Raw genomic sequence first — 27,011 nt, forward strand, 5'->3', positions numbered from 1 at the left:
GGTGGGGTTGGGGCACGATCACATCGCTGAGGACTGCAGCAGCACCACGTCGGTGGGTCTGGAGCACAATCACATCGCTGAGGACTGCAGCAGCACCGCGCTGGCCACGCGACGGCCACGAGCGAGGCGGCCTGTGGCCCGAGGAGCACACCAGGGCCGCGGCCCCTCTGCGGCGGCCCGCGGGAGAGGTCGCGGCCCGGCCGCCGCCTGCCCCCTCCCGGCCTCGGCGCGGCGGGCGGCCCGCGGGAGGCGGCCTCTCCCCGCCGCCGCCCTCCCGCGCTGGCAGGCGGGCGCTGCGGAGGAAGGGGAGGGCGGCCGCCGGCGCGGCCTCACATGACTGCCGCCGCGATGGACGGCGAGCCGCCCGCGGGCGCCGGCACAGGTAGGGGCGGCGGCGGGGCTGGGGCCGGGCGGCAGCCGCGGCTACTGAAATGGATTCATCCCCCTCACCCCCCCCCCCGGCTGCTAAAATGGACTCGCCCTCCCCCGGCTGCTAAAATGGACTCGGTGACATACGAAGCACTTGGCGGGGGGGGCGGATTCGTGAAGCAGCTCGGTGGGCGCTGTCACAGGCGGCCGGGGCGCGGGGCGCGGGCCCCTTCCCGCCTCCCGGCTGAGGGGGGCCGAGCGCCGACCCCAGCCGCGCAGCGGGCGCCGCCAGCCAGCGCTTGTCACGGAAGGGGACAGCGAGGGAGCTTCTGCCTGAGATTGAAACGAACAAATAAATAAATAACTAGATAGACTCGTAATGTTTAATCCGAGGGAAGTTTTTTAGAGGAAAACAGTGGTGCTTTTTTTCTTAAAGCTCTCTTAAACGCTGTCGTGCCCACGTTTTGCTCTGTGGGTAGTGGGTTTTTTTTCTTTTTTTTCCCCCCTCTCCCTGCGTTTAGAGGAAAAAAAGCCGTTAGAGGTTACAGGTGGGTAGGCTTGGTGTGTGAAAAAATGATTTGGCTGGAYTATTTTTCAGTATCCAAAAATCAGTGTTTTTTTTTGATAGGCCCGTGACACTCCTGATGCAGATAATGCTTGTAAATAAATTATTTTGGAATATTTCTGTCCAGGACTGATGTAAGATATTGGGATATTGAGCAGCAGCCTTTGTGGAAAAAAAAATGTCCTACTGTATCAAAGAGAGAGCTTGTTCAGGTATGTCTATTGCGGATTTACCGTCTGTTTCAGGAGCCTTCTAGAGATGAAGCTGAGTTGTCTTTGAACAGCGTGCCTCCGATCTGATTAACTTGTGTGCTGGGGACRGTACTTCTATAACTGATCTCAGCCCTTTCTAGAAAGTTTGGTTTTCTTTGGCGAGCAGTGTATTGTAAACCCCCTGACAGGGGCTGTAGATGCCCACCTACGCAGGACACACAAAATTCCAACTTCTTGTATTTGTAGAATTAAATTACTTTAACGCAATAGCCCCCCCACACACACAAGAAAAGGTAATGTATAACAGATTAAAATCAGTTTTGCAAAGTTGCTTATGTTGACTTTTTTTTTTCTTCTTCTTCTCTCTTATTTGAGTCAGTTGTGCAGGGAACATGGAGCTAGTCCAGCTGTGCTGATTGAGGAGGGTGTCTTCTTTCTAGTGGCAAATCTTTAACTGTGTGCGCAGCCAGCGGGAAGGTCTGGTACAGAGGAGGTACCAGCTGCAGACAGCAGAATTGGAACAAAAGTGCTCTTCCTTCCTCCAGAATCTTTTGTTTTTTAATGGGTTAGTGCAGCGCGGTGGAAAGAAATGTATCGGTTGCAGACATGTGGAACTGGTACAAAAAGATATTTGTTTGTGGGTTTCCCCCCTTTAGAAAGTTTTGGTTCTAAGTATGGGTTTGTGTGAAGAATGGCTGATTGCTTTGCAACAGAATGTGATGTGAATGRGATTGTTCTAGCTATAAAACAAGTGGAAGGACCATCAGAAGACTCCAGTGGGTGGAGTGGAGAACTATATTTTTAATATTTTAATAGATCATTTTTTTACCTAGCCTAATTAGGAGAATGAGAAGTGTGCAAGGAAGAAGAGAAACAATACAAAAACCCCAGGTATTTTTCTCTGAGGGGATTTTCTTGGCCTGACTAAGGAAGGATGGYTGTGGAAACTTGGCAGTTTTGTAATGCAGTTAAGCTAGAATGCTCTAGTAGAAAGACTGATGTGTGAATTGGTACAGAATATAGYTATGTGCCTCAGGGTTTCCTGGAAACTACCTTCAGCTGGGGAARTTTCCTGGAAACTAGTTACACCTGTTGTTGCTAGTCAGGTTACCTTCTTCTGAAGGGGGCTGGGTACTGCCTCCAGTCTGAGTTTTCACACTTCCAACCTTTTTGTAGAGCTATCAGTGAAGAATTCTTTAGCAATCTTTCACTGAGAGCTGAAAGCTGCCCTAGCCAGGATGTGACTCTGTCTCTGTAGTCTTTGGAAACATTTCTCAACGGACTTTTCTCCTCTAATCTAGTTATTTCTTCAATTTGTAACTCTATCTCACTTCTTGTGTTTGCTACAGCTTGCGACTATGGCTGTGTGGCTGATTTGCAGATGGAATGTGCTCCTTGTATTCCTGGACTTGGGAAATTGCTTAATAAATTACTTGAACTAACATTGTAGTTAAAAGAACAGGACACAAAAGTATGACTCTCTATGTGACTTTGGAAGGAGATAACTTTTTTTTTTCCTTGCTGTAGTTTGTGAATATGGTATTTTGAGAAGTAGTTCAATATCTACAGCTTTAGGGAAACGCAGAAATGTTAATCTTTTTTATTATTATTATGTAAAGCTTAGATAACTTCATCTGAACATTTTTGAGTTGTGCCACTAGTTCTCTGCTTCATCTTAAAAACATCAAAACACCGAGTTCTGGGTAGCAATCTATAAAAACCAACCAACTAAAAACCAAAACCACCCCAACCCCTCAAAAATAAAGAGGGAAAAAAAAAAGTCCCCAAACCAACCAATCCAGAGTGCATATTTGACATCTGCACTGAGGAAGCTGAAGTTTTAAAGGAGAAAAACAAGATTTTAGAGCTTGTATTCCAATTTTGAATTTTATATACTATCATATGTGTATTTTATTTTGTCTCGTTTTGGATAGCTTTTATTTACAAATTAATTGTTGGAACTGGAAGAGAAGGAAGGATGCTATCACTCCATCTCTCAACCAGGGTGAAACTACGATTATTTACCTTGTGCCTAGTCAGAGGTATAGACCTCCTTTCCATATTGAACACYGATCTATGTATCAGTGAGCTTTGTTTGACAAAATAAACTTAAATGCTTTGCGTTGTTCCTTTTATAGATAAGAATTATATAGTTTTAAATTCCTTAATAAAATACACAAGTTACAGACAGAAAAAAAAAAAAAAAAAAAAAAGTAGTGAGGAGAGAATCTACTTGAAGTTGTTTTAATCCGTAATTCTTGAGGCTTTTTATGAGAAGACAGGAAGAAAAGGAAAATGCTGATGAAGGATATTTACATTGCTATTTCAGTATTCCTGTTCCAGGAGTTTCTAGCAGATCTTTCATGTTTGCTACAGGGAAATCTGTGGTATCTGTGTAGATACAAGAATGACATTCTTTGCTTTTCCTGTGAGTTGGTATCGCCTCTTCTCTGTAAAGCCATGGCCTGTGATAACGAGGAGGAAATCTTAGCTATTCTTCCCAAAGCCTTCGCTTCCTTTCGGATTCTTTTCTCCTTGTARGAAATCTGCTACTAATGTAAAGGGTTTTTAATAAATTTTGCTGCTTACCTCCCTAGTAGAATAAAGAGCTGTTGGTGACAGCCCTCTGTAAAATGGAAATAAGCTGTCCAAATTTGGTTGACAGAACTTACGTAGTCAAGGGAGATATATATTAAGAYTTACTATCTGTGCTTCCAGCCCTGGTATTGCTTTCTCTTAAGCGTGCTTGCTTGCAAGTGAATTTGCATGTAACTAATCAAAGACTTGAAATTACAATTTGGCTTTCATAGATGTATGACTGTAGATATTTTGATTCAGGAAATTGATAGCTCTGTGGAGGATAGTTTGCTGTCTGGTTGCGTGAATGGGCCCTAACCAAAGGGTGAAATGAATGTGGCATAGAGCATCATAGCTTTCTGTTTCAGTTGTTCTCTAGGTAAGTTTCTTAACTCCTTTCAGTCCAAAGGCTACCTGACTTATTACGGAATAAAATAATGTAAATGGAGTGTTTCCATAATTATTTTCTCTTAAAACYGATAAAAATAACTCTATGCTTTAAATATTGCTTTAACCTTTTATTTCTTATTTTCTTATTGTCTGCTTGTTTACATATATATGCATGTATGTATTTATTTTTAACTTTTGTAACAACTTATTTTCAGTTTTACTGGGCTACTTCCTGGCATTTTGTGGAGAATAGAATGAGAAAATCCGTAATAAAAGGATAGCTTGCACAAAGAAGCTGATCTCCTTTTGTCCATTGTCACAGCTTCCCTATGTTCCAGTGGATCATTCCATACCTCATTTCTTCATTTGTTTACTGTCCTATATATATATTTATAAAAGCCTTTACTAGATGATGATTTGCTGAAGCCAAAAGGAATGTTTTCAAAGTTAGCTGTTCTCAAGCAGAGAGTACGTGATGGGAAGAGTTAAGTGTCTTGTTACAGTGCGTGTAAATCCTTTCACTGGTTGAACACGGGAGTTCATACCAGTGAGTTTACACTRTTCTCCATCAGTCCTGGCCAGGATTCTTGAGGGTGTCCCTGAATTGACTCTCTTGTCAGTAGAATGAAGAATGGGCTGATGAWTGCCTCCAGTATATATTGTTCAGCAGGGTTAATGTTGATGCTGTGATAGTGTTTTCTAAAGTAGTCCTCTTGCTGTGTTGYCAGACCTGTGTTTGAGGATGCAAGTGCAAATTCAAATTCACCTTRACTGGCTGTCTTGTTGATGTGGAACACCTTGCATTTATTTATTGATTAAATAATAATTATTCAAATTTGTAGTCTTTTAGTTTGTATTCTATTTCACTTATTTAGGCAGGGTTGGGATCTGAAGACGTTGCAGAGTATTTTGGCAAGAGCCAAATATGGGAACCGCTGATAAAGAGAAGGTATTTCCTAAAGATAAATTCTAGAAAGTAATTTTAGAGAATAACTTGATGAAAATTGGCCAAGCATAAGTGAAAGGAGGAACATACCCAAGGAGCATTGTGTTTTGACTGGATCTGTGTAAGRGGTTTCTCCCTGTAATTGTTTTACAGGGTGATGTAGGTTCGGGTCGCTGATGGATTCCAGCATCCTTCTCAAGGTTAATTTGGTGACAGTCTGGATCATGCTGAAGGTTCCGAGACATACAGATGAAATGCCAAAGGACTCACAGTTCATCCTATGAGTCTTTTTTCTTAGACCTGTCTTTTCCCACTGGCAGCTTTAGTAGCTTATCAGGTAGTGCTGAGCCCTGATTTAGGGAACAGTTTGTGCTATAAGATTCCTGTTTTGTCTTTTGGTCAGCAAGAAGGTGGAAAGCAGGGCAGAGTGACTCGATAGGTGGGAGGACCGTTGTGTTAGTGCACACTGGCACTGCTCTCAGGAAACAGGTGGGCTGCATTTTGGCCAGCGCCTGTATGGGGGAATACTTTCCTGCAACTTCCTCTGGAGTGACAGCTAGTGGTTTAGCAAAATAGCGGGCTAGTATACTGTTACTGTGTTTAAGAGTGCGTGTGTATGAATGGTAGAAATAACTAAATCTCCTGTGTCATGTTGCATTTCACTGATGTGTCTTGAGCAATTAAAACCAAGAGTTACAAGTGTGGGCACCCAGAGGACCTGTGCTTTGGAGAGTAAGGCCATCTTGTGCTTTTCGTTGTGTTTTTCTGTGTGTATTTATGACACTTCCCTTGATAATAGATATTTATTGTACCCTGGTACCCCATCAAAGGTCAGGTGATGGAGGATTTTACAACATCAGAAAAATCTTCTGCCTTAATATATGTATTCAGAAATTTCTTTTTTCCTTTCTTTCCCAGTTCAGCAGAAATCTTTTGGAATCTACCTGAAAAGTGGATACAGAGAGGTGTTATAACTTTATTCAGCAGTATCCCATGTCAGCGTTGAGTTAGCTTGCATTGTCTTACTACAAATTTCTGGCAAGTACCTGGAACTTTTTTAGAAGCTGTTACATAGATGAAGGTGGTAGGTGATATGTTCAAGTGGAGGTGTTAAGACTTGCTTCTCTGACTCATGTTAGCAGGAATCTGAAGCCTGATGAGACATGTGGGATAAGGTCATTTGTCCTGGATTTAGTTTGGTTTACTTAAGCCATTTGATGGAACAGAGAATGAAGTGGCTATTCTGAAGCTGTGTATCTGATGAATCAGAGATTAACTGTTTTCCCTGTTTATCAGGACCTAAAGCACATGAAGGAACAGGTGGGAAGTTCTTCTCAGCAGGACAGCGCTTTTGAATTAATGATATGAATCCTTATTTTCCATGAGTGAATTTCTTATGCAGTTATCAGCCTTTGGAGCTATGTGTCTAAGCTTACAGGAATGGTTCTTGATCCTATAGTGGTTCTTTATTCTATAATGTTGCTGTCTTTTTTTCTGTTCTCAGAACTTCACAGGTGTTTAATAAGTGGTATAACTTCTGCACTCTTGCAAGGAGGGGATAATTAATAATACCTAGCTAGGTAAATACTTAGCTTTTCTAGGTAATTTTGCATCAGTGAGTTCAAGTTGCTTTGTAAAAGAGGTTGATCACAGCATCCGTATTAAAGAGAAATGTACACAGGGGAAGCAACCGAATAGTCACGGGCTGGAGAACAGAATGTGGGTTTCTTGAATAGATTCACGGGTTATATCCGTGCTTTTCACCCTATCTCTGTTCTTCTTAGATGTAAAATGGATAGGAAAGGAATTACTTTGCAAAACAATGTAAGCTTAGCTTATATTTGCATAGTACGCAGAGTTATGGAGCAAAATTGAGTTCAGATAGTGAGCTGCAATCAGTCATTCAGTAGGACAGCCTGCTGAATCATYTTTACCCCTTCTTTGAGATAGTTTGTTCTCCAGGGCAGTATGCTCAGAGCTGTCTTCTTTCATTTTTACATCTTCCTGAAACGTAGTTAAGAACACTGTGTCCAAAGCTGTCCAGCTGTGGTTGAATTCACTTCAAAAAGCTGTTTGTTTTTTGGCTACAAGCAGCAGAATAGGTGTATTTGGAAGATACTGCCAGAGCTTGCTGTGATTAAGGGTGACCAATCAGACAAGTCCTCATTAGGAACCTTTTTCCCCTGCTCTTGAACTTAAGCATATTGACATAGTAAATTACTATAATTCTTGTATACTCTAGCGTACGCTTATAGGGCTTAATAAAATTATGTCAAATGAAGTGTCTCCTTCCTTTGTAATAACATGTGAAATATAATATATTAATTTCTGCAGGGCAGTAAAATAACACGTTTTCTTCCCTTCCATGAGTTGTTCTAAGCAGGATCCAAAAGTGCTGAGCTAGGGTTTCATTCATTTTGGCAGATCCTGCTGTGGTGGGAGCTGGACAGACAGGAAATGCAGGCCTCTTAGCTGATTCACAGAATAAATTTGGCCTGTGATTTTTTTTTTTTTTCTTTTGCTCAGTAGAGATGACTTTCTGACTGGCTGTAATTGGTGGTGCTCCCGGGTGTTGTGAAGAGGGAGGTACCAAAGTCTTAAAACGTGTGGGAAGTAGCGTAGCCTCCTGAGGGAGGAGCAGTTAAGTGTTCTTCTCGTTGTGCTGCAGTACTGTGGGAGCACCAAGTGAGGGAACAGAATATTTTAAGGCTACTTTTTCACTTTGTCTTCTCAAGATCTTCTGGACATTTTTTTCCCCTTTTGTCTTCTAGATTTGGCAAAGCCTCCAGTAAATGAACCGAGGGAACCGGAACAGTTTCTAATGCAGGCGCCTCAGGGAAATCCACTGCTGCTTTCCCACACCCTACAAGAGCTATTGAGCAAGGATAGTGTTCAGGTGGAGCTTATACCTGAGAAGAAGGGCCTTTTTCTGAAACACGTGGAATATGAGGTTTCCAGCAAGGTAATGTAAACAACCATTGGTTGGTGAGAGTGCGTCCTGCTAGGAACATCCACGTGGTTGCTGGTCCTGCAGTCAATCTTCTATAATTTGATAGATGCGTTGGGTGATGCTAATTTGAGTAGGCCAATTGTATTTATTTGCTTTAAATGCAGTATCATAACATCTCCTGACTAAGGACTGATGGATGGTCTGCTAATTTTGCAAAGTGAGTGGGTTGTARTAAGAGTGCTATCGTACTGGACTCTTGAAAGCTGAGCCTTGAATGAAAGCAGGTATACAACATTGAAAATTCATTTTTTTTTTTTGTAACAGGTGTAGGCTACTGGATATTTCARTCTTGTTAGAGGTTGTGAAGAAATCAGATTGGCAGTGCTAAGCCAAAATCTTTTATAAACAAAATAGATACTACAAATCCTCCTACAGGGTCTAGGCCATTTCCAGTTTACTTGCCCTAATACTATTCTGTAGGTTCTACTCTTGATACAAGAGGAGACTGAAGAGGATGTATCTTTTCCTATGTATGAAAAAGCCAGTGAAATAGCTCTCTAATAGCTTCTGTACATTTATGAGAAGGAAGTCTATCCTTTTCAAAGTAGACCAAGAGTAATTTACATCTCTCAGGCCACCAAATCAGCAGTTGTTCCTGTACATAGTCAGAACATATGCTGTACCTAGTCAAGTAAGTGACATTTGGATCACTTATCTTTAGTGGCACTTGAGTCATTACTTGTTTTATGCTGAAGGTCGTAAGTTTGTCAAAGAGATGTGAGGGGGAAAGGCCTGACAGTGAATGCTTCTGTAGGTTCTTTTGGACACATTTATGTTTGCCTGTGATTTCAGCACTTCGGACTCAGTGACCCTGAGGTCTCTAGGCCTTGTATTTGGGAGCCTATCACCAACTCAGTTTCAGTTTGCTGTCATCTTTCTTGCAGTTCCTATCTGTTTAATAATACTTCTACAAAAAGAAGCATAGGTTGGCCTAATACCTGCAAAGCAAATCAACATCAGATTTCAGAGCAGATGGAGGGAGGCTCTAAGGGCTGTATCAATTGTGCCCCCATTATATGCCTCGTTGTGTTGTTTTTGCAAATGTATAGTGCCACAAGAAGTGGTGGATGATGTGCAATGCAGATGTAGTAAGAATGGACATAATGATGCATAGTCTTTCTAATCAGCCACTCCAGTAGTGGAATGTGTAGTAGTGGTATTTTTTTAAATGATTTCTACTTCTCAAGTGTTTGTTGTAGGTGTCACCAAACTCCTTTCGGAGTGAGTTACCAGTTTCTTTGGTGTGTTCTAGGGCTTGATCTAAGAAATGGAAAATTAAGGACTGAGGTGTTAAAAGAACTTTCAAACTTAACTTATAAATTTAACTTTAATAGCAGATTCCCTTTTCTTTTTGCGAGATTCATTTAAAAAGTCAGTCTTTTGGGCTAGTACTTAACAAGGTTTGAGTTTGTTTGGCCACTTTTGAGTTTGAAACGGATTTAGAGAAAGTTCCTAAGAACTGGAGCAGGGATTTGAAGTATTTCAAGAAAGCAACTCTAGAGCATTTTGAAAGTATCATTTTAAGAGTGTTTATTGAGTATTGTCAAAAAGACTGTAGTTAGAAGAAAACCATCAAGTAGTTATGCCATCCATTTTAATAACTGAAAGGTGGCTGGCTTTGGAGTCTTTTCCTTCCTTCTGCCTGCAAGGCTAGTGACCTCTAAAAATAAGAAATATATCACTTCTGAAGTCTGTGGATGTGTGTGTGTTTTTTATTTTTCTTTTCTTTTCTTTATTTTTCTTTTCTTTCTATTTTTTTTTTTGGAGGGGGGGTAGAGGTGGCACAGCTGATGCCAAAAAATTATGGAAATGTTGCTAACTGTCTAATCTGAGTATTGTTTTTTTTTTTTTTCCCCTTTGCTCTATTGCAGCGATTCAAATGCTCAGTCTACAGGCGATATAATGATTTTGTGGTGTTCCATGAGATGCTGCTTCAGAAGTTTCCATATCGTATGGTGCCAGCACTTCCACCAAAGAGGATGCTGGGAGGTAAATTTGTGTTTATCTTTTGACTGAAGGGGTAGTGGTGTAAGCGTGATCAAGATGATACTGTTGAAGATACATATTTAAAGGCTACGAAGTCCTTGCTTCATTTTTGTTCAGGAAACTCTGAGACTGTAGCGTGGAATTCAGAGCTGTGAATTATTGCAATGCTAGAAGTCCTCTATAGGTAAAATGTTAATCTAAAATTTCAATTTTTTTTTTCAAAGTAGAAGTTCAGTATTCAATCACCTTTCTGACCAGATTTAAGAAATAACTTGGCAAAAGAGCATGGTAGAGTTGCAGCTGTGTGTGTGTTTTTTTTCTTTTTTTTTTAAAGAAATTGCAATGGTCACATTTCTGTGATGCTTTGAATACAGAATCCCTACCGTACTGTCAAACAGCTGTAGTATGCTGCTTTGTGAAGTACTCAGTTTATTAAAAATTTGTGAAAATCCCATTGCTCATCTGTAGCAAAACAGTGAAGATGAAAATTCTCTATTAAAAGGCTTAAAACTCCAGAAGAAATGACTGGGGGGGGGTGGAAGGGGGAGTACAGAGTCACAACGTTATGCAAACCTAAAAGGGGCTGGCAAGCACAGTGATAAGCAAACCACTATGTCAGGTCACTATGTATTATAGTATTATCTTGCACAGAAGCCTGGTGATGCTGTCAGTCTCTCAATTAGTTTCTCAATTTATGTATAAAAAGGTATCTTTCTGGCTGACAAACTAACTGCCTTATAGTAGCTATTGCTTTTTTTGTTTCCTGTCCTAAAAAGGAGCTTGTCCATTTGCTTAGTCTAACCAGAAATTAAAAGCAGAGGTTGGAATTGGTATGTTAGTTCATGCTACTACATTGTAACTGTTAGAATAGAAATCAATGAAATGTCTCAAGATTGAAAGCATATCAAAGCTACTTCAGATAGATCTTCCATTAATCTGAAGTATTGGCACCGTTTTTAAACTTTATTCTTATCATTTAAAGTGTTACGTAGCTATATAAAATTCTGTCTTGTTTTCTGCTTTACCTGCTGAAGAACAAGCTTTTCACTGTCTTGTCTCCTGCACATATTGCTAAACTTAATATATTTCAAATAAGTAATTGATTTCAGTCAAGGAATCCATGTATTGCTACAGTAAAGAGGAACTGGAAAACAGTGAACAGGGCAGAGTTTATAGTGAACTGGAGCAAGGCAAAATAATACTTTTGAAAAGCTTCAGTGGTCATATTTTCTTATGACAGAATGCAAAATGCCATTTTTTTTTTTTTAAGAGGTTGCAGGAGCCAGTCTGGTGAATTTGACCTGATTCRGTGTTATAATATCTCTTTCCTGAAAAAAAACTCTAGGATCTTTGAATTGCTGACTTAACTGCAGTATCATTCAACTGAAACTCTTCCTGTTTCAGGAAGGAAGACAAACTGAACTTTTTCTAGCTGGACAAGTAGGGAGAGTTTGAGTTAATGTACTACGGATTGCCCCACAGGTCTTTCAGAGTACTTTCTGAAGAGTTACGTGAAAACGATGGTCATTGATCTTGAACAAACAATATAAAAGCCCTCTTTCTTCTCCCTCAAATCCCCAAATACTTTAAAGTGTGGAGGAGGAACAGTTGAAGGTAAAACACTCTAAAGTTAGTTCTCTAGAATAATGAGCAAACAAAGTGTAATTGCCTGTAGGATGATTCTCTTTGAAACTGGCAAAGTGGTTGCAAGTGACTGCATGGCCTGCAATGCGAYAGCATCCAGGACTCTCAAGCAGAGTAATATCCCCTCTATGGACCACCTCTGGAATAGATTTGGAGTAAGAAAAATCTTTGTATGCCCGCAGTTTGTTAATAGAGGCCCCAGGCCTTAAACTTGGTTATTTATCCTGCCTACCTAACCTGACCTGTGGAAGTAAACGTGCATGGATGTATTTCCAGGATTGCAATAAGATGTAAAGAACTACTTGAGGGAAAAGTTGTTCTGATGTTCAATCTAAAAGGTCTGTTTTAGGGAGCTCACAAACTGCAGATGGCCGTTCTTTGGTTTTGTTGTAGTACTTTAACCTGGCAAGGGAATTATTGGACTGGGTGCTTTCCCTCTCACACTCCCCTTTCTGAGCATCTATAAAGTGTAATGCATTAATTCAAATTCATTGTTCCTTCTTGTAGCTGACCGAGAATTCATAGAATCTAGAAGGAGGGCTCTGAAGCGTTTTATAAACCTGGTGGCACGGCATCCTCCTTTTTCAGAAGATGTGCTCTTGAAGCTCTTTCTGTCCTTCAGCGGCTCAGTGAGTACTTGCTAGCAATAGTCTGAGTTTGCATATGCTCTTGTAACTGTTTCCCTGCTCACAGAGTTCATAATTGCTTTTGACCTACATGTTGTTGCTCTGCATGATGAAGAGCATTTTCTCTCTAGGTATTTCCGCAGCTGGAAAGTGGAATGTAATTCTGTTCAATGCCAAGAGTGTAATATTTTAAAAATAATATATGTTCTTAGGGGAATACATATTATGCTTCTGCTTCGATTAAATCTAACCTGATAAGGCTGTATGTGCTAAGTTGTGCCTTGCTCTTGCAATGTGTCTGTGACCTGTCTAAACTGCTTGTGTTTTACTTGGCTCTTTAATRCTGATTCAATCATGTTGCTTCTCCAGGATGTGCAAAATAAGCTAAGAGAGTTGGTCCAAGGAGTGGGAGATGAATTCATGACTTGCAGACTAGCTACGCAAGCCAAGGTATCTGTATTTCTCACAATGTAGTATTCTGGTTTGAATGTCTCTTCTCCAAGTGGATCAGCTATAGTGTTTGTTGGGTGACAGACAGAAACCTTAGGAGGAAGTTGTTTCCAAAGTTTGAAGGACTTCTAATTTTATAGAAAACAGAACTAAAYACTTGATTCCTAAGGTCTAGCTGCTTCTAGCTACATGTTTGTTCATGACTATWATAAAGATCAAACAATGCGTCTTTTCAAACGTATTTCTCAGCAATTACTTGTACTTGCATAACAAACAAATGTGCATACCACACAATTAAAAGCTAATGTCTAGATTGATGTTTTCCCCACAAATTTCTGCCATCATTCTGTCGTCTTCTCCCTGTGGGAGACTAATTTGGACTGTTATAGAGGTCTTAAAAATAACCGAACTACTAACTCCAGTTCACTGAACTTTTAATCACTTTTCCCATGCATATTGGCAGAATTTTGTTCTGCAGGAGGAAAGAGAGTGACCACTGAATGGTTAAAAGTTGTATATGATTTCACAGTTTATGTTCAATGTCATTTCCTGATCCTTGAGTGTGGCTTGTAGGTATCACATTAGAAAAAATGAGTGGGCAAGTAGCTTTGCTTCTCGTGCCTCGGTTCCCACACTTCTCCATTGCAGAGTGCTTTGAGATTGTAGTGTTAAAAGTGCAAAGCAAGATCATCCTTTCTTAGTCAGAATTTCTCTGTACATCTGTTTATCCCAGTGATTAGTGCTATGGCAATTTTTAAACATATTCACTGTGTTTGAGCAATTGTAGAGTGAATTGCTGTTCAGATTCCTGCACTGCTAGCAGAAGGTTTTGCAATCAGAGCTTAATCATGCTCTTACCAGTGATGCACAAGTCAAAAAGAGGTTAGCTGAACTTTTCAGTACATGTTTAGCTTTGCCACGCTGGCAGTTGCTAGTAGCCTTAGATCAGAACTTACGAATCTGAAACCTCACAAGCCCAATTTTAACTCCATAGTAGAATTGTAGATTCTATCTGTGCCCTGACTTTAAACCTCTTTCAGTCCCTGAAAAGTAGGTGTGTTCATATGAGATCTGTCTTGGACATCTAAGTTGCAAAGTTAATCTCTCCAGGACCCTTATAGAGTGGAGGGGAGCGTGCATCTCCATGAGAGTGCCATTCTGGACAAAGAGCTAGCTTCCACAGCCTAAATTCCTTCTGGAGAAGTCTGGCTCTCTGCTGACTGTATGGTCTGCCTATAGTTCAGATATGTGAATATACCTCTGATGTGTCCACTAGCAATCCCTCTTGTGCTTTTCAGGACTTCCTTCCAGCTGACATACAGGCCCAGTTTGCTGCCAGCAGGGAGCTCATCAGAAATATTTATAATAGCTTTTATAAGCTTCGGGACCGTGCAGAGAGGATAGCTTCTCGAGCTATTGATAATGCCTCAGATCTTCTCATATTTGGAAAGGAACTAAGGTAAGCTGGGAGAAAGAGRGTTTGCTAATGGGTACACTTCTACTGTTGCTTTAGAACTTAAAACTGTTGTGAGGTTTACCTGTGAATATGTATCTTGTAGTGAAGTTTTTGTTACCTTAAAAGAAGAAAACACATGCTTTCCTCTAAGGTTACATTCCATAGAGSAAGAGAAAAGAAAAGCTTGATGTGCTGATACTGATTTTATTGTCTCTTCCTCCAGTATATACACAGCACTGTGTATATATTGCAATTGTTCAGTAGTAGCTCTGCAGTATGAACTGTTTAGACAGATTTGAAACTCTGAAGTTTTTTCCCCCAGAGTTTATGCCCTAGAGAGTTCTCTTGATACAGGAAGAAAAGATAATGTTTAGTGATGGAATTAAAAGCAGTGGTGAAATTTAGCTTGTTGTCTCATCTCTGCTCTCTGTAGGTAAGCGTATCTTCATAGTGGAATTTATCTCTTAGATTTAACTGCTACCACTCTCTTCTCCCAGTGCTTTGGGCTCAGACACTACACCGCTTCCTTCTTGGGCTGCTTTGAACAACAGCACGTGGGGGACTCTGAAACAAGCCTTGAAGGGTCTGTCTGTCGAATTTGCCCTTCTGGCAGATAAAGCTGTGCAGCAGGTGAGTTYCTTACCTTTTCTTTGTCTTTATTTTTTTAAATAGGCAAAATGGAGGAGATGCATTGCTACCTCATGTTTCATTGTGAATCATGAGCTCTGTGGGTGTAAAGAGTTACTCCCCTGTCTTTGCAGGGAGGCTCTAGTCCAAACTCACATCCTCAACCACCAGCCTGCTTGTGCAGCCTTGAATGACAGGTGGGAAAAAAAGGGGGGAGGAAAAAAGTATAATGAGCAGAGGAAAGGAGGGAAAAAGCTTTCTTTCCTTTTCTTTTCCCCTTGAAAGGCTATTGTACAAGTTAAGCTGTACTGCTATGCTGAGCTGAGTCCTATTAATCCTGAGTCCTATTAATCTGCTGCAGGGAATCCAGAAGAACTTATTTCTAAATAAAGTTTTGATATTTATGCACTTAAACATTAYGTGAGAGTCATTCAGACAGAAGTGTCATATTCCTGTGTAACTGTACGGTGTGATAATGACTGTTTGAATAGTGTGAGAACATGACAATTTGGGATGGAAAAGTAGTAAATTTTCTCATCTCATTGTGTTAAAACACTCAGCATGCTTTTATAGATCAGTCAGACCAGATTTTTTCTCCCAGAGTTTATGCCCTAGAGAGCTCTCTTGATACAGGAAGAAAAGATAACGTTTAGTGAAGGAATTAAAAGMAGTGGTGAAATTTAGCTTGTTGTATCATCTCTGCTTTGTGATGCATGAACTGTTACAGGAAACATGCAGGTATTTATAGATTTAATGGATTAGCTATCTTGTAAGAAGGGAAGATGAAAGATGGGAGGAGTCTGCAAGAGCAAGAAATTCCAGGCAGAGAGAGCTGAAAGGACTGACACACAGGACTTGTGAAACTAACTCCTCTTGTTATAACAATCARTGAGTTGGAAAAGCTGTTCCTGCTTCAGTCAGTTGTTCTGTATACTAAAGATTAAAAACTCTCCGGTGCCATCTAAAAGCTTCCTGATGCAGTTGTGTAAGCATTGATGTGCACTCGAGAATACCATGGAGAGCCTGCATGGTGTAAGGATGTGAAGAACTCTGATGTCAGTTCTTGCCAGGCTTACATAAAATGTACTTTTTTCTTGTTTTCTAGGGTAAACAGGAAGAGAATGATGTGGTGGAGAAGCTGAACCTTTTCCTGGATTTACTCCAGTCCTATAAAGTGAGTTCTGCTGTTCTTCTGCCAATGAGAAAGTTGTTTAGAGCAAGCTTGTGCTCTTTAGAGGGTGTAACGCCAGCTGAATGGAAAAAYGTCTGGAAGGACAGTTCAGAGGCAAACTGGGCATCTGGCAGAGGGAGGGGAGTGGCTGTTGGCTGTAGCTGGGTCAGTGCTTTACTGATCAAATCTCATCTTGTGATGTGATCTTGCCAAACAGCAAATCCTGCAAGGAAATTGAAAATGTGTGCTCGAATTATATGGATCAGATCTTCTTTTTACAAATACGACTGCTTCTGAGTCAAGGCACTGAACTGGATAGCTTCTGTTTTGCACGTGGAGACCTAAGTTCAGTTACAAAAGAAAAAGTTTTTGTTGATATTAGTCTTTTGTTCAAAGGTCTGTTTTTATAAGCACCTAGTTAAATGATACTTGGCAATCTCTCCTGATGTGCCCTGAACAGAAATAGAAGGACACTGGCAAGCTATTATCACTGTTAACTCGCAGCACTTAATATTGAAAAATGCACAGAGATCAGTGGTTTGATAAAGATCCAAAATACTGGCGTAAGTGATGTTTCAGATTGCCTCTTAAGCTCGGTRGTCTGAGTCCAAGCAGTTTTATTTCTTAGTTTTGTTAGGTGCCAGCAGTTTTTTGACTCTTTTGAAAACACAGAAGCAAAAAGTCTGCAATGTAGAAATTATATAAAGCATGACCATTTAAATCATTTGCGTTTCTGATACACTTGGCTTGCTTACTTACTGTCTTAGCTCCCTGCCCTGTTTCCATGAAGTAGCTGTTGTTTTCTTCTCCTTGTAAAGGACCTGTGTGAAAGACATGAGAAGGGGGTATTGCACAAGCACCAGCGAGCATTGCATAAGTACAGCATGATGAAGAAGCAGATGATGAGTGCCACTGTGCAGAACAAGGAACCAGAATCTGTGGAACAGTTGGAGTCTCGGATTGTGGAGGTAGAGCAGAAACTTGTGGGAACAAATGGTGATACCACTATGTAGCTCCATCATATTTGTAGAAAGCCCTTAGACGGAAGGGGTAACTTGAACTTTGGGTAATTTGAGCTATCTGCTGTGCTACAAGGAATATGCATTTGTTTTCTTCAACACTTGTTTCTGGCTCTTTAGCAGCATGTCATTTGCAGGAGATACAGAAAGTAATAACCYGCATGATGGAAAGTTGCTGTCTTGTGAAATGAGTCCAGGAACTGCCTTTTAGGTTCTTGTATGTGTTTGCATTGCTAGTATGGGGAGGAATGCGTTTTCTTTTGTTGCAAATGAACCTCCTTGGGGCCTTATTCCTGGCAATATATGTTACTGAGTTTTTCTTTATTCAGCAAGAAAATGCCATCTTAACCATGGAGCTGCGGAATTACTTTTCTTTGTATTGCCTGCATCAGGAGACACAGCTCATCCATATCTATCTGCCTCTCACGTCTCACATCTTGGGGGCCTTTGTCAACTCCCAGATCCAGGGTCACAAAGAGGTGAGTTCTCCTGGTCCTTTTCCCCCCCCAAACACCCATGTTCTTTTTCCCAAAATGTGAATGGAAATTTGAACTGGTTCTGTGTTTCTTTTTTTCCTGTGGGTCTTCCTCCTCTGATAATCTGTCCAGCTGAGGTCTTTCATAACTTCTTTAAAAAGTCATCAAAGGACTTCCCAGTTGGGTGTGAGGATCAAAGCAGGTCTTTAGCCCTTAAAAAGGCTGTGCGTCTTCTTAGAACAAATTGTTGTGTTTCTCTTTTTTTTCTTCTCACATCTGTGGATGGCTTTTACAATAGAAATGGTTGAAGTAGAGCGAACTATTAAATAACTAGTTATTCTGTAATGAATGATGTGTTTGCTAGATCGACCTGCTTTTGGTTGTGTTAGAAGTTATGACAAGGAGGAGCTTCCCTTTTTTTCTGCTGAATGCAAGAGCTCCCTGTGTTTATCTCTAAATATGGTCTTCACCCTTCCCAATATACAGACTTTCTTGCATTCATTATATTAGAAAAGTGTCTCCTTTTKCAACTCCCTTCCTTCCCATTATTGAATGAACTTTTCTAAAATACAGGAAATCTCCCTTCCGTACATGCTCAATAAAATGCTGAGTTCTGTGTTACAGCATCAGTCTAAAAGGGACAATCTGGATCAACTGGACCTCCCTAAAGTACATCACTGAATCTGTGTTGTGCTTTTGAGTACCCTGAAACTGCTGCTATAATACAGTGTGGTGAGATAATGACCCATAATGTTGTACTGTTTTTCTCTTCTCCCCTCCCACTCAGATGAGTAAAGTTTGGAATGAACTGAAGCCGAAGTTGAGCTGCCTCTTCGTGGGATCTAGCAATATGCCAACTCCACCATTGTCACCTCCAGAGGGAAACTTCTTCTCCAATTAATGCTCTGAGCATCTAGGAAGGAGCAAGAAGTGCAGTCAAGGGAGGGGTGGGATCTCTACCTCCAGATGTTAGAATGACTCCTCCAAACAGCTATTTTTTTTTTATACTGCTGCTTTGAGCTGCTCTCTGAATTAGACAGACTGAATATAGGGCAGAATGTACAAATATAAAGACAATCTCTTAATTTTGAAGTGCTTTATGGCAGGTCTTGAATTCATTGCCCTGCAGACACTCTCCATAGCATCAGGATGTGACTGGTGTAGTGAGTGCTGCAGTCTTGTTACTGATGCCTCTGCATCTTGTACGAACAGTCCTCCAATAATATTTATCTGCACATATGCTGACAAACATCTGGGGTGCTGAGATGAACAGGGTATCTGAAGTCCTTGCTTACAGAAGAGGTATGGATTGCCTTTTAAGCTTGGGAGGACGTATGTTAGAGGTATATGTGTGTAAGGAAAGCTGAAGACTATTCCCAGTCCCATTGGTAGGTGTCTGGATTTTTTATTGCTAGACCTTAAAGCAAAATACATGATCATACTGGCTGGATTCACTAATCTTGCTGGGTCAGAGTCAATGCTGCTGTGAGGCAGCAATTTCCCATTGAGCCTAATCAGACTATATGTGAATGTGATTCAGTTCACAGTTGCAGGGCAGCCTAGGGACTTGCTTATATTTTTCAGTTTGGGGCCAAAGATGACTGGTTTCAGGAGCTCAGAGGAGTTTGTCTTGCATAAATGAGAAAATAATTGATTAAAACACTCCRTAATTGTACACCACTTATATACAAGCAGTACAGCTACAGGTTAGCTCGTTTATTTTCTTCTGGAGGTTCTGACTGTTGAGTAGTTGTTTAGGACTATTGAAGAGCAGCTAACTCAAAGGCTGGTGTTTCCTCTGGTAAAGATGAGATATCCTGTTACACTCAGGCTAGGACACAATACTGATAAAATTCATTAGCAAAAACCCAGTAGTTACCATGATGTTACTGTTCTCTTTTCTGGCTCTGGATAGTATTGGAGTGCATTTTGTGAAGGAGAGAAGACAACTGAAGAGGTAGTTCTTTATCTCTCTAAGAATAGCATTGTCGTTGGTAATGGGGTTTTCAAAACGATTTCTGATTGTGATAAAAGGAGTGAACATTTTCCATGTCTCACTTTAAATCTCTGGTGACTTTCCCTCATGAGGCACAGAGTAGGGAGGCGAGAATTCCCATATCATCTATTATCTTAGGAGAAATTGTGCGTGTTCTCTAGAGAAACTGATAAGCGAAGAAACTGCAAATGTATTCAGCAAAACTATGTGAACAGGGCTTCCCTGAATGTAACTCCTCTGGGGCCAAATGAGCTGCCAAAGGGGAATTCGAGACTTGGCTTTTTAGCATTTGTTTTGAGTGGGTAAAAAGGAAGCACATCAACAAGGATGAGTGCTCGCTGTCAAACTGGAACCATTACAGTATTTTCTCACTGGGGAACTTCCCCATTAGCAGGATAGATATTTAAATACTCCAATCACAAAAGGTTTATTTTTTTTTTCTTTAATTTAGAAAAACTCAGTGCAACTTGAAAAGCCTCCTAATCCAGGTGGAAATTATGGGTTAGTTTCTTCAGCTAGGAGCTAGATAGTAAGTTATTTCCCGAGGTTCATGAGCCAGGCATAACCACACCCTATGTGTGCCTTTGAGCCAGTCCTCACTGTCCATTTTTACCATATTTTTTTTAAACACTTCACTCCTAGCATCTTTATAACATGCCAGCTGGTTATGGCCAGTTGCTTATATAGTCTTAGTACCCATCCTCCCTTAATAAGTCTCTTGCCTAATGAATAGTGTTGAATAGTGTAATTAAAAAAAACACTGCATGTGTGGGGGGAAGATCTGGTATCTTATATGATGGATCTTCTATGTATGTTGACTGGCTGGTGTAAAAAAACTAGGGGTATGTTCTGTGGGAGCACTTGCAAAGTATTAGTCTGAAAGAAACACTGCACTTTTCACATTTAAAAGTAAGTTACAATTTCAGACTTTACATTAAAAAAATATATAGACTTTGGACTAATGAACTCCTCTTTCCTGTTCTCTTAAGGCAAGAATACAATAGTCCAAAGGTAGAGACTGTAACAACATAGGTAGACCTCATGACATATTAAAAAAAACCTGGAATTATGCTGAGTAGAGAAAACATCCGTTCCTCCATTGTCAGCCATTTGTTCCTTGAGGACAACAAGCTTTGTTTTGTGTAATCACTCTGTTCACTTAGTATTTTGAGAACAAAGGCCTACTCTTCTCATAGCTGATAAAGCTAATAGAACTTTCAGAATTTATTTTGTACTGGACTGTTAAGCTTCTGTGACATTTTTTAAACACATTACATGTACTATTTCATACAAGTTTTAGTTTGCAACTTTATTTTCGGGAGACCAGTCAGTGTGCAAATAGCAATATAGTATTTACTTCAATGTGTGAGGTAGTTCCTCGCTGTGTATGTCCCATTTTAGCTTAGTCAGTTTTGCAGCAAGCATCATCAAGTACAGCTTCCTTGCTCTAGAGGAATGCAGCAGGGATCTAGTTGACTTCAGTTCTTGGTCTACCTTAGTCACAATGTAAATGGAACTAGTTACCTCCATGTTATTGCTTTCTACAGCAAAGAGCTTAGCATCTAGCAATAGTGAGAAAAATACTTCATGAAGTTATTAGTTCCATTACTGGTAGCTAAGTAGATTGCAATAAACACTAAGCAAACCAGAAGTCTAGCTGAAGAATGTGTGCTGCCTATCCATGAACTGATGCTCCTCTTAAGACTTAGCGCCAAAGAGTTAATGTGCCTTCTTGAATGGAAGCTTTCTGTGTATGTCTTGACCTCATGGTGCTTTCCATGTGTTTGAAATGGTAATGACAGAAAAGGCCTCCCAGCATCCTGTCAATGTCTGTCTAATCTGTCATGGAAGTACCAGGTTAGTAAACAGCTGAGAGCCTGAAACTTCACCTGAAAAGCATCTTTCAAAAGGGCTACAGGTTTTCCTCACTTCTAAGTTTACCTCTGCTTCAAGCTGTTGATGTGGTAACACACAGTCTTTCTGGCCAATATGGAAGAGTTTTCTGATGTTGAGTGGCTTGAATGGCTTTTCACCTTACTGGATTTACAATACAACCTTGATCTCTGATGCATCTCTTAYTTCTTTCCCCCTCCTTCCATGTTCTTTTAAGCTGCTGATGGTAGTGTGTTTTAAACAGTGCCTTGCTGCATTCCAGTGCTTTTACTCTTCTTTGATCATCCAAGGGTGTAATTCCTGGAATTTGTAAAAGACTAGTCCACAGTCCTCAGTTTGTGATCTTTCCTAAAAGACAAAGATCACCAGCTGGGTACAGAATTTATTTCAAACACATCACTCCAAAACTGCAGCAGGAGCAATAAAGTCACTCCTCTTCCAAATGGTTAGGGTTAAATTCAGTGCTGGTGAAAGCACCTTCATAAAAGGGTTGAATTGGTTACAGAATAGGGGATGGCATTTGCTTTTTCCCTACCTGAACTCRTGGAGAAAGACAAAGCAATTTGCACTGTCTGACCTTGCAATTAACCATTTCCACCAAGAAATAAATCAAGATTACAAAGCAGATGTTAGCTGCCAGACTCTTATTCCTACTATGTAGTAATGTTACAACATTCTGTTACAAGCTTCCTATCCCTGTGTGCTTATTTTCTTTCCTCTACTTGCCTCAAGCTATTCTCTCCATTAGAATAACCACAAACTCTTACTGGGTAGCTGTGTCAGAAGCAGAGGTGAGTATTAAAACCCCTGTAAATAACTCCGTGTGCAACACAAAAGGAAAGGGTAAGACTATAAGATGTTAACTCTGATTCTCTAACTTCTAGCTGTGGCTTACTGAGCATATGAAGAACATTTTTGAGTGGTATAAATTATTCAAAACTGCTGGAGGGAGACAAGAAGGAACAATCTTGTTCGGAGGGTGTGAAATTTGCTTGCCAGGAATATCCTGTATCTTTGCTTTGCTCAAATAGCCTTATGTATGAAGCACTTTATCCAAATGCAGGAATTAAAGAACTATTACAACAGCTGGTAGACTGGAAATGTTTACAAATCCTATATTACATTCCAAGATTCTATCTGTAAGTGTTAAATGTGTTTGTAAAAGTGTTTAAAAAAATAACAACTTGTATAAGTTACATCTGTGATGTGTTATTTCTTGCACTATTTGATAAGCTTCCATTGCCCTGCATGCTGAGTCAGGCTGACATCACCTGCTGCTGGCACGTGGCAAAGCCTGCAGCCTGCTCTGCTTCTTAACACAGATCTGCTGAAAGTCRAGCTTTTGTCCAGCATATTTTTGCTTGTTAGTACAAAATGCTCAAAACAGTGGAAGTTCACAGCAGGAACTCCGAGAAGGAAGAGTGAAGGTAGGGCTTGAACAATGCCACGTATCTACCTCAGACATGTTTTTTGACTCCTGTAATCTTATGCTGCTATCAGTAGGAAAATCCTGAAAGGAACCCTGCTTAAACTTTTCGGAGGGCTCTCATAGCCCTGATCAARCTTCACCCTGTCCCAGAAAGTAATGTTGAACAGGGAACTGTACAGAAGACGATGTAGAGAAGATACTTAATGGATTCTGCTCTTAGCTTGAGAAGCATAGTCCACTGCTTTATCCATTTCATGTCTAGAAGCTAGACAACAATTTATAACAGGACAACACATGCTGTTACTTAAAAAAAAACTTTTAATTTTTTAAGACATTTCTAACAAAATGGAAAAGCCTAACAAACAAACTGCTTGAGAAGGAAAGGGTTAACACTAAGTTTTTAGAAGCTATCATCAAGCAACCAGTAAACTATACCACATACCAGCATGGAAAAGCTTGTTACTCTTCTTTGTGCTCTAAGAAACCCCCTCATTTTCTTTAGCTGCCAAGCCATGGGAAATAAGTCTCTGCTAGAGAGCTGAGAAAGGAGAATGGTATAAGAAGTAGTCATGCTGTTCCTAGCCCAATGTGGGCAACAGCACATGGCCTGAATGCTTCCGTTTTCTTCTTAAACTTCCTCCACTTCTTTCAGGGTATGTTCCAGGATAGTGTCTTGTCCCTGGAACTTAAAATAGCCACGAAACAACTTCTTCTGAAGAAGCAGGGGAAACCAATAGGCATCGTCTGCCCACATGTGATTGAATGGCACCTCATCCAGCTGAAACCACTGTGGACGCATTTCTGGCAGCAAAAAACAGACAGGTTTGCATGAAACTTTCTCGTGTTTTTTTGCTGCCTGGACTTTGGAAGTCTATCAGCAACTTCTGTCTACAGCCCAGCTGCCTCCCTTCTCAGAAGAATTTCAACATGAGTAGTTCTGTTACTTTATGAGTAAATACTGGCTCAGAGAAGAATACACATCCTTCCCCTCCCCTAACCACCTACCATCACTTTCTGTTGGCTCTCCATGAAAATCATCTGCCCGGAAAATGTGAACTTCCATGAGTTCAGAGCTGCCCACAAATTCAAATGTGATCTGACCCATCTTCTGCAAGGTGTCCACAGTCAATCCACTCTCCTCCAGAAGCTCCCTGCACAAGAAAGACCTCTTGACATGAAAGTGATTGGTGAGAACACAAAAAAGCAGTCATTAGCTTTACTTGTACATTCAAAAGTTCAAGGAACCAAAGGTGAAAGGTGCATCTGTAAAACAGAGCAGGACTCAGCCTGCAGAGCATACAGGCACCAARAAGCAGTGTCCTGGCTTGCACCAAAATATCTGCCTACTTCTACGACAGTGGAGCAGTGTCAGACTGTCTGCCCTATGTGTTATTTCAAGCTCCTAGAGACTAGTAGGAGAACAGTCTGTGTAGGAGGGGGAAGATTCAGGGAAATGGGCTGTTTAGTGTCATTTACACTCCTTAACATATGATCTTTTCTGAGATTTTTTTCAGAAATAGGCTGATGCTCCTAAGTATTAAGACTGTAGCTGGATATAGCTAAGGAACTCCAAAACATACTTTACTTAGTTGGCAAAGCTCTTTCCCTGCCTTCAAGCTAAATCTTGCAGAACTGTGGTGAAGCAGGTAGGAAATATTAGGATGTCTGTTCTTGCCACAAAATCRGCTACTTTTGAGGCTAAATGAAACTTATTTATGTAACCTTACACATAGCAGACTTGATTATRCGCTCACATACATAGAACTTTCTCTAACAAAGTTGGTATAATTTGAAGTTGTGAAGTTATTCCATGTTTTTTCTAATGTACAAAAATAACAACCGCTTTAAAACCCAGTATATCTTCAGTTAAGCTTAATAATTAAATAAGACTCAACTTCGAAATTAATTTGTAGCTGTATTTTTGGAAGCAATTTTACCATTAGATGTAATGAGATTTATCTTTAAGGCTCCAGCTTGCTTTGGCATCAATTGCATGGATTTCATCCCTCAAAATTATATCCCAATGTAATGTCTTTGCTAATTTTAGTTGATCTTCCTAGGAAGCTATTTGTGTCTCAAATAGAAGCAGTTTTCTCAGCAACAAAGATTAAAGCCTCATTTCATAGGCTACAATAATTAAACAACAAGCATAGCACTTCTGTAGTTTTCTAAGCAATTTGATGCATCTGTGAACTGCKTGGCTCCCTCTACAGTAAATCGAAACGTAACAGGTAATAAACTAGAAATAATGAACTAGCTAAATGCTCCCCTTGTAAKATATGACACTGAAGAGCTGCAGGTGCCTAGCTGCTCAAGGGAATGTTGTGCACACAGTGGAGTATAGAAATTGTGCTGATACAGAAACTTTTGTCATGTTTCAGCTTAACGTTTAACTATTCTGTCTGCGCTACGCAGACACCGCACACATTATACCACTGCAAACCCAACCAAGACAGTACAAAAGGGAACCGGAGCCTAACGCCTCAGCACCTGACACAGAGCAGAAGGGGACTGGCGCGGATCTGGAGCAAGCGAGCTTTAACTGGACCATGCAACATCTCCTGGAGGAGAGCTGCCTCCTGGGAGCAGCAGCAGTGCAGCGTGCCCGGCTCGCCCCGGCTCCACGGACTCCTGCCGGCTCGGCTGACCTCAGCAGGAAGCTGTGTAGCTCTTCAGCAAGCTCAAACGAGCTGCTGCGATAGGACTGCAGACGGGACCGCAGACGCTGCTTGTGCCGTAGCGCATTGCGATATCCRAGGTCGTGTAAACTTTTACAAATCAGTACCTTACACGTGTCAACGCGCCAGTTTCCAGGCCCAGGCTTGCACAGATAGCCATGTGCACCTACCCAATCAAACGCTAAATAAATCAAACTGACACATTTACACCATGCTCAGTGGCAATCTAAGCCTAGCAAACRAAGAACTGGTTTAAGTAATAAGACTGATCTTCCTGCACTTGGAGATAATAAATTATATGAGAAGACCTGGCGTAAGAGTCGGTCGCAGTAACCCTGTGCCCTGCTGTATGCACATCTGTGCAAAAGGCCTTTCAGTCTCACCACAGAACCCAAGCGGTTGCAGGAGATGGTCCAGGCAAAGGCTGTTAAATGTCTGTTGAGCACTAAACTTCCTGCAGGTGCAAGGTAAGTTTGGGCACACATCAGAAAGCGAGGAGATGGCAAAGTATGGCCTTGTATTGTATAAAGAACACACAGAGTTTTTAAAGAGTTTAGCARTGCTGCTGTGATCTGCTGTTTAATTTTAATGACTACACAGAAGGAAGCCCTGCAAGAATCCAGTGCTAACAGCTTTAAAAATGGTATTTTCTCTCTGGATTGGGGAAATTCAATTCTATCACTCAGCATTTGGACTTAAAAATGTCTCCATCCAGTCAAATAATGAATTTCTACAGTGCCTTTCATCAGGAAGCGCTAAGGATTTCTTGTATTTGGTGGCTACATTTCTCACTCCATACAAAAAAAAAAAAAAGCTGAAATGCAGCACCTGCTCAATAGCTTTGTAATTTAAGGCACCAGCAGCACATTGACATAAACTGTAATTCTGCTATGCAGCCAAAATCGAATTGTACACCTCTGCGAACAGTAGAGGACCCTCCGCTAGCCACCAGCGGACCAAGTCTCAGTSTAGATGTGGTCCGAGAGATGAGAAGGGAGGGCAGGCGGCAGCTCCCCGTTACAGCTGGGCTGGAAGACAGCTGAACAGGCCACGGGGAGCCACCTCCGGCCTCACCTGCGAGCGGCCTCCTCGATGCTCTCGCCCGGCTGCACCTTGCCCCCGAAGCCGTTCCAGAGCCCCGCTCCGAACCCGCGCTTCTTCATGCCCAGGAGGACGCGGGGCGGCTGCACCACCAGCACCAGCGTGAAGAGCCGGGACGTGACCATGGCTCCTGCGCAGGACGCCGCACGCGCTGCGGCTGCTGCGCCCTCCGGCCCGGGCAGAGGGTGGCGACGCCTGGACACGCTGCTCCTGCGCCGTCTCCCCCTGCGCAGCCCAGCACCCCCTTCCCAAATGTCTGGTTCCCCAATATCCCTTCCCCAAATCATGTCCCTCCAGCACCCTCCTCAAATGTCTGCTCCCCTGGCACCCCCCCCCAAACGCCTACCCTCCCAGCACTCCCTCTCCAAATGCCTGCCCCCTTTCCCCAAA

At 41.3% G+C, this 27,011-nt stretch overlaps 2 protein-coding genes across 3 annotated transcripts; one reads left to right on the top strand and one right to left on the bottom strand.

Moving 5' to 3' along the window:
- Positions 1-285: 285 nt before the first annotated feature.
- On the top strand, positions 286-22,609 carry SNX8 (sorting nexin 8). 2 transcript variants are annotated; one of them, XM_085301085.1, is made up of 12 exons: positions 350-382; positions 998-1,146; positions 7,831-8,021; positions 9,941-10,058; positions 12,207-12,328; positions 12,695-12,775; positions 14,074-14,234; positions 14,729-14,861; positions 15,964-16,032; positions 16,848-16,997; positions 17,378-17,527; positions 18,312-22,609. In XM_085301085.1, the coding sequence occupies exons 2-12, from the start codon at positions 1,113-1,115 to the stop codon at positions 18,423-18,425; spliced, it is 1,323 nt and encodes a 440-aa protein (XP_085157211.1). In that variant the 5' UTR covers positions 350-382; positions 998-1,112; the 3' UTR covers positions 18,426-22,609. The 2 variants fall into 2 exon arrangements, with proteins under 2 accessions (XP_085157202.1, XP_085157211.1); XM_085301076.1 differs by lacking the exon at positions 998-1,146 and having other exon boundaries at positions 286-382.
- Positions 22,610-23,137: 528 nt separating this feature from the next.
- On the bottom strand, positions 23,138-26,875 carry NUDT1 (nudix hydrolase 1). Its single transcript, XM_085301097.1, has 3 exons — positions 26,595-26,875; positions 23,848-23,993; positions 23,138-23,643 (listed from the first exon to the last, which is right to left on the bottom strand). Exons 1-3 carry the CDS (start codon positions 26,744-26,746, stop codon positions 23,471-23,473), a joined length of 471 nt encoding a protein of 156 aa, XP_085157223.1. The 5' UTR covers positions 26,747-26,875; the 3' UTR covers positions 23,138-23,470.
- Between the last annotated feature and the right edge of the window lie 136 nt (positions 26,876-27,011).

This window comes from Rhea americana, unplaced genomic scaffold (genome assembly GCF_003343005.1).
Source record: "Rhea americana isolate MKP2758 unplaced genomic scaffold, rheAme1 scaffold_10, whole genome shotgun sequence".
NCBI lineage: Eukaryota > Metazoa > Chordata > Aves > Rheiformes > Rheidae > Rhea > Rhea americana.